General features: G+C 41.2%; 1 protein-coding gene across 1 annotated transcript in view; it reads right to left on the bottom strand.

Annotated features, from left to right (window-relative positions):
* Positions 1 to 7851, bottom strand: part of xpo4 (exportin 4) — a 58371-nt gene that overhangs the window by 3448 nt on the left and 47072 nt on the right. Inside the window, exons 14-21 of the mRNA XM_024286773.1 lie at positions 5962 to 6121; positions 5659 to 5828; positions 5270 to 5444; positions 1906 to 2112; positions 1271 to 1357; positions 529 to 709; positions 337 to 458; positions 121 to 251 (exon numbers count right to left, since the gene is read on the bottom strand). Of these exons, the coding sequence (XP_024142541.1) occupies positions 121 to 251; positions 337 to 458; positions 529 to 709; positions 1271 to 1357; positions 1906 to 2112; positions 5270 to 5444; positions 5659 to 5828; positions 5962 to 6121 (1233 nt within the window). The remainder of the gene's footprint in view (positions 1 to 120; positions 252 to 336; positions 459 to 528; positions 710 to 1270; positions 1358 to 1905; positions 2113 to 5269; positions 5445 to 5658; positions 5829 to 5961; positions 6122 to 7851) is intronic.

Here is a 7851-nt window from a genome sequence, read left to right as displayed (position 1 = left end):
TGGCGAGGCTAAATATTCACTTAAAGGCGGAGTAAGAAAGAAGAATAGTGAAAACAAGGACAGAAAAAACCTTGAACAGCGTGGAAAACATTCAGAAAATCTTCTTGGATGGAAGGATACGAGGTCATGCCGAGCTCCAGAGAAAACATGAGGCTCTTGAAGAGGTCTTCAGGCAGCTGTGGGATCTTCTCTGGAAAGATCTCGCAGATGAAGGTGATGAGCTTGTAGTACTGGTTACACAAAGAGGGAAACTGCAACACAAAAGCGACACAATCTGTGTAAAAGTTCACAGCTCCATGTGTCCTCAGATGCAGCGCTGCGGCGGCGGTCTTTCACCTTCAGAAGATCCTGAGACATGAGAGGAAGAACTATATTGACTCCATAAAGGACGACGTCTGCGGCTGAGACCGTCCGGTTGGACGCCGGCGTTCCCTGGTCCTGGTTCCTGAACACCTCGTCTTGAACACAAACGACCGCGTTCAGTGTCAGAATGCACCTCCTCCAGGGCAGCAGAGAGGCGGGGCTCACCGGTGTCGCTGAAGTCGATGAACTCTTTGGACAGCAGGTTTGTGAGCAGCTCCATGATGAGCAGCAGGTCCTGGTACTGGTCCTCCTCCGCGGTGGCGTCGCCCCGCTTCCTGCTCTGGTTGTTTTTGGAGTAGACCTGCAGCAGCGTCAGACACAACTCGTACAGCTTCATGGACTTCATCTGAGGAGAGAAGACGCCACCTCAACACTCGGAACTCAGCAGACAAAGAGAACCAAAAACACTTCCAAAAATAAAAGCATATTCCACAGTAAAGTTTTTTAAATTGTTTTTAACCTCAAAAATAATAATAAAAAAGAAAGTATGTTAAACAGTGGATACAATAAATATTTGATCCTTTGCTGATTTTGCAGGTATTTCATTAATAGAAATACGTGTTTGATCCCCTAGTGACCAAGCAGAGTTCTGGTTCACACAGACCAGTTAAAGCCTCCTAACCCTCCTGATCTCTTACGAGGTCCAGATGACCTCACCCTTACACTGATGTGTGATCCCTCCCATGACAAAGATGGACATGCAGACACCAGTGAAGATTAAAAATCATCTCTCACTGTTCAAATGAACCTACCATCAACATGACAGACTGTTCATTTTTAGGTGGGCAAACCTACAAAATCAGATCAAATACTTATTTTCTCCACCCTGTGTTTTAAATAGAATAAAAATGTTTTTTCCTTTGGAAAATGAAACACATGAAGCATTTGTAAGTCCTTCAAGTCTCACCTCCCCCAGGTAGCAGATCTGCTTGTGAGCCACCTCCACAAAAACCTCAATGATGAGGTTGATGGTCTCTGGCGTGTTGCTGTAAACCTACAAGATAAAAACAGTTTCACAAAAGCAAACAAACTAGTGTTTAGTTCAGATAAGTGTAACCAGACATTTCTACAGGAGGAGAGACAGTCTCAGGAACAACAGGATTATAATAAAGGTGAATCTGGATCAAAACTGGACATCTGGATAGTTCCAATAGTGCTCACCCTTTTTGTTATGAGGGGCTGTAAGCTAGTGAGAGAGAGTAAACAAGTGGGTGATGGAAGTGGGGGCGGACTTACTCCTAACAGAATCAGATTTCTAATGAACTCCTGCCGCTCTGCAGAAACTATGTCCTAAAAAAAGACAGTTTTTCACATTTTTGGTAAAAAATGGCATAATCATAATTAAAGTACCACTATGAAAATAGATCAAAAGTTGATCAAAGTGGAACTTTAACGATCCACTCCCTCGTCATGCAGAACCTTTCAGCTCCATCACTTCACTGTTTTTCCCAGTTGGTATTTCAGTGATTTTCCTCACATTTGTGTGTTGTGTTTCTGGATTGAATGTAATCAGATCAGAGTGAGATTATGTTGGACTCTTACCTCCATGAGGCCGATGCAGCTGGACAGGAAGTCCATGAGGAAAGAGAAGAGCGAGGCTACGTTGTCTATCTGTGTCGCCTCTGCGATGCCGCACAGCGCCTCCAGCGTGGCGACGATCTCCTGTTTGACAGCTTCTTCTTGGCTGATCTGAGCAAAATTCTCCTGGTTGATGAGGTTGAGAAAACGCTGCTGGAGCGGATGAAGAACCTTGAAGATCAGGAGGAGTAACAGAGTGAAATTAGCTACAATTGTGTTGGTTTTATTTAAAGTTCCACTCCAACTATGTTTTTTCTATTGTAATATTATTTATTAATATTGTTGTTAAGGCATTTTTCTGCAGAGCGGTACAAGATCATCAGAAATTCGCTCCTGAATTGTGGGCGGGGCCATTGGTGTGGAAGTAACCCTACGTTGAGATCCCAGCATACCTTTGCTTACAAACTCTCCCGCCCCTCACAACCCCAAGCTAACACTAGCGGTTCAACAAACATAAACATTCATGGATGTATTTGTCTACAAGTGGAGGATTTAGAATCGGAGCGGAGAAGGCCCACACAACCTGAGCTTTTTCAGACGCTGGTTTTTATCGGCTCCTGATCCTTTACGATTTGAATAAAGAAATTCTCAGAAAAGCAGTTTTAATCTAAATGTTTTTATGTCCTCCATTATGAGAAAAGTGCTACAAGAACATGTTCAAACACCATTTTCATGGGAGTGGGTCTTTAAAGGAACTAAAGAAAAACCAAAGTGAGAGAAAAACGTTATTTACACTTTTTTCCTCATCTTTTATGGTGATTCTGGTCTCCAGCAGAATTAGGAAAACCTTAAATATCCCCAAAACTTTCCCTTTTTCATGAAGCTCTTTTTGGCTGTGAGAACTCAGCAACAACTCTCATTTTAATAAATACTTGTTCACACTGATCTCTGCCTGAAAAAATGAGCATTAAACCTGAAAATGCAAATGTTTGTGTGAAAGATTAAACATGACCAATAACTACTGCAAATCTCCCCAACTGCTTTGCATTTTTCTGATCCAAAACGATGCTGACAGACAGAACTTTAAGGGCTGATCCGGGTTTGATCAAAAACACTACGACAGCAAACGTTTTAGACAGTCTGGAGGGTCTTTTTTTAATGTTTCTAAGTAGTGTTGTGAATCTAGTACGGAGCTCTCACCTTAACCTTTACACCACCCAACACACGTTCAAGCGATCACTTCTAAACGTTCCTTTCAGGATTCTGCGTTCATGCATAGCTATGCAAATTTCAACGACCATTTTGAGACTTTACGTACAAAACGCGTGGCTGTTGAATCCACGTTTCAAGTTAAACCAGGTCAAGCTTTGTCCAACCAGGTAGTTGGTAGTCACATATTGATTTGGTGTATCTGGTGAACCCAGAGACAGCAACAAGCCTAATGACTTCTGCTTTTATTTTTCCAAATTAAAATAATCCAAGAACACTTCCCGACATGACAGTAATCCATATCCAGGATTGCGAGGATGCTAGCAACGAACCAAACTGTTTCTGTCTTGTGCCTAAATCAAGGGCAGGATTTGCACCGCTTTGACGTTTCCCATGGAGGCTCTTCCAAATGTAGGTGGAGAAAATGTGCTAATAAACATTAGAAAAAGAAGAAGTCCCTCTGTGCTTGTTCAGTGTGAACACCACAAGCACACCTGCAGTGCTCGGTGTTAACGTGACAAAATAAGCTGAATGTGATGAAACTGTCCCATCAGAATCAACAGAAAATCTGAGACAAAAGACATTCTTCTGGGGACAGCCAAGTCCAGAATCTGGATCTGAACATAACTGGATACAGAGTGGAGGTTAAGTAGAATTAACAGAACACAAAGGAACGACTTCATGAAGAAACAAACCCATTATGTGTCTGAAAGTGTCGTTCAGGATAAACAATTTGGATCCAGGATGAAAAGCTGTGTTGTCTTTAGTGTGATGAAGAGCTGACATGCAGGGAGTGTTTGATCAACTGCAAGCTCCTTCCCTCCTCTTCCTCCTCACACAGGCTGTCAGAGTTCATGGAGAACAGCTGAGCCGAGCAGCAGCTGCAGTCCAACGTGTACACTCCCAGCAATTACTCTGGAGTCGCAGAGGCTTTGCGCCTCCATTTACTACTCAGCCTGTTAAACAAAGACGAGGAGCGAGGGGAGGATTGCCTTATTCACACGGGAGGAGGATCAAGACCAGGGTGTTACTGATGAAGCTTTATGGCATTCTTGAGCCTTGATTGTGGAGCTCCATGTCATCCCATTGGGTGGACCAGTGTTAGAGGTAAGAGAAAACAAAAAGTATTCTCCTAAATTAAATACAATTCTTGTTTCAAATGCAATTACAAAGTCAAGATGTAGAACACAGTGGGCTTTAAAAAAAAGAACGCAAAATTGTACTTGGAAACATCCACAAAGCAGCAAAACCACAAAAGGTGAGCCGCAATATGGCGAGGGACTACTTTACTTCAACGTGCCACCTCCCAATGAAACAGGTCGAGTTAGGATGAAAACCAAAACTAAATCAATCTCGCCTACCACCAACAGGACAAATATTTTAATCAGCAAAGCAGGTTAAATACCGAGTTTAAAAATAAGTCGGGTGCATAAACTTTTTGTAAAAATTATATCATGTGACTGTCATACATTGTTTTTCAGCAATCTGTTATTATTTAAAACAATTTCCTGCATAAATAAGCGATAAACCCCTGAAAATGTTTTTTTCTCAGTTATTTGCGGCTGAAATTCTTCAATTTAGTGTATAAAAGCAAGACATATTCATATAAACTGTCAGCTTTTTGTCCATAAAATAGAATTCATAAATAATCAAATAACAACTCTGATGAAAATGGTGTTTCTAACACGTTCTTGTGGCATTTTTCTCAGAACGGAGGACATTTATAAATGACATTAAGCTTAAATAACATTTATTACTTATTAAGACATTGTGAATTAGTAGCAGACAAGAAAAAGTAAAAAATATGCTGGTTGGGCCGCAAGCTCCATGCTCTGCTCCATTCTGATGTATCCACTTGCAGACAAATAGATCCATGAACGTCTTTGTTTTCCTCGTCTGAGCTGGAATCTGACTCTGATATTGCTCGTCATTTTTGCTACACCGCTAATGTTAGCTTGGGTTTGTAAGCTAACAGGGGGGCATGTAAACAGATGGATGACAGGAAGTGGAGGAGGGATTACTAAACACCAACAGTCACATAGAGCGCCACAACTCAGAGGGGAATTTCTAATGAATTGCTGCCGCTCTACAGAAACTATGTCCTAAAATGTGAATTTAATCCTTTAAAGAAATTAGTACTTTGAATTATTTGTGCTTAGTGTTACTTTGGAACAGTTACCTCTGCCCAGTATTGCTGCTTGGTGTCGGAGTCCATCTGAGCGAAGCCCCCCAGGACCAGAGCTTTCATCAGGGACCTCTGCACGCAGCTGGACAGCATGTGCAGGGGGGGGCTGCGGCTGGCGAACTGCTTGGCCAGACTCCACCAGCTCTCACACTGAACCACGATGTTTGCTCTGATCAGATGAGAGGGGTTAAAGGAAAAAAAAAATCATCACTCAAAAACCATCTACATTACATTTCACCTTCTGTGAGGCGCTGGACTGCAACCAGGTATACATAAAAACACAAATCTTAAATATGGTCTTTCTTTAATGTTTAAAGCTTCTTCCTCCAAAAATCTCATTGACATTACATATCTTTGATTGACTTTTCGGCTGCTCTCCTCACCGCTCTCTTTTCTCTACCAGCGTCACCAGCAGCTCCACAGTGTCGTTAGCCAGATCCGTCTCTGAGCTCCACACCGACAGGTTATTGATCACCTTCTCCAGCAGATATCCCACAATCCACTGGGCGCCTTCTGTGTCTACCCCGAATGCTGTGCTCAGTGGGATACTGATCTATAGAAGAAAAAAAAAAAACACACACACAAGGACACATGTAAAGCTATTAGGGGAAAAATATTAAAAAGTTTATTTGACTAGAATAAAACAAGAAGAATGAGCTGGAACATGATGATGTGGATCCTCTGACCTGCTGGTAGAGCTTCTCATCCACAAGCAGATACGACTTTGCCCAGCGTCTGAGGAACCACACGATGTCCTTCCCCATCTGAGGGCTCAGCAGCTCCGTCAGGCTCGCTCTGGTCGCTCTGGACTCCACCTCTGACGTTCTTAAGACTGCGGACAGCAACCTGAGGGACAGGAGAGCATGAGAATGAGGAACCCAAGAAACTGCACAGAAACCTGGAAAACGTGATCGTATCAAGAAGAGAAGCCATTCTTTTATTAGTATGTTTGCATGTCTTTAGCTTTAAAGGTGTATGTTTAGTGTAACAAAAACCTAACATGGAGAAGATGAGGAAATTTAAATCCACTCAGTACACAGCAAAAATATAATCTTAAAGTAAAAATTGTCTTGTGCTCCGTCTTGTTCATCATTTTTCTTAAGCTAGTGACTTTAAATCTCATAAATCTACAGGTTTAAGTCTTGTAAATGTATTACTTTAAATCTTGTAAATGTATGACTTTTAATCTCATGACTTTACAAAAATAAAGAAATAAATGTAGCCTATGGCTTTTAAAGTCATAAATATACAAATTTATTCTCGTAATTTAACAGTTACGACTTTTTTCTCGGAAATATACAAGATTTAAAAAAAAAAAACATATAGTTTGTAAACTGGCCCTAAAAGTAACTGAAATGTTTTTTTAAGTAAAAAAAAAAGGTTTTTTTCTATAAATTGAAGAAAAAAAAAGTTTTCTATTTTAATTTTTACTAAATTTTTATTCAATTTGCTTTTGTCCCTTTAGGGGCTTCGTAATTAACAAATTATCTTGCATTTTTTTAAGGAAAATCTTAAAAAACCCAATGGAGTAAGAATTTTTGACATTTCTAAGGGGCTTGTTTTTGCAGGGTAACCTCTAAATATATTCCAGCATTTCTGCACCTTTTGAGGGGGGGGAGGCATATCCTCTTAACCAAAACCTGATGCAAAAATCAATCTCCAGTCACGTCTTTTTGCATTGTTTGCCCAGAAGTCCAACTTCTACTCACGAACGACTTATTTGTGATTTACAAAAAAGAATTATTTTGGCTCATATATTTGTTATTTTCCAACTAACAAGAAGTTGCCCTAGTGTGATTGTTTCCTGCTAACATCTAGTTTATGAACATATTTTTGGACAAGCATTGAGCAAGGAATTTGCTGCATTTGGTGTGACCCACTGACTGTAGAAATCACTGGACATCTCAACCCCTCTCGTGTTCCAAACAGGAAGTGCCTTCTGGTTTCAAGAAGCCAAAACCTCATAGACTTCCACTGAGAAATAGACAGTTATTACTCAGTCATTTTATTTGTCAGAATAGCCACTCTTGCTGATGCCTTCTTCTTAACATCTTTCTTTTTTTTCTTTATTTCAAGTTACTTAAGTTATAAACTGACCAATCGGATGCCTCAGTAAAAACTTGTGGTGTCCGCTGGCCCCGCCTCAAACATTTGATTGACAGCTTCTCCTGAGCCCTTTTTAGTGGAAGGAGTGTGGACTTTAAACAAGCTCATTCATGACCGGCGACAGCAGTTCCCAAAGATCTGATGGCTAAGAGCAACTCGGACCAATCACTCTTACGGGTTACAAAATGGCAGCAGAGGAACAGGAAGCCATGGTGAGCGCATCATTATGGATTACGCTTTTCTCCCAAAAGTGGGATTATACTCTGGAACTGGGTTTACAGGTATACGTTTTTTCTTCATTATGCATTTTCTTGGTTCCCGTGACTTATACTCCAGAAAATGTGGTACACATGCAGACACTTCCTGAAGCCTCAGTGGTGTTGACATCCTGGAAACCCGTGGCAAATCCCCATGGAAGGTTGAAGGTAAGCACGCGGCCGATGCGGCTCTATATAAGCGAGTGTCGTCGC

The sequence above is a fragment of the Oryzias melastigma genome, linkage group LG21, assembly GCF_002922805.2.
Source record: "Oryzias melastigma strain HK-1 linkage group LG21, ASM292280v2, whole genome shotgun sequence".
Taxonomy (NCBI): Eukaryota; Metazoa; Chordata; class Actinopteri; order Beloniformes; family Adrianichthyidae; genus Oryzias; species Oryzias melastigma.
Note: the sequence above shows the minus strand (reverse complement) of the source record. Positions and strands in the feature narration are given on the sequence as shown.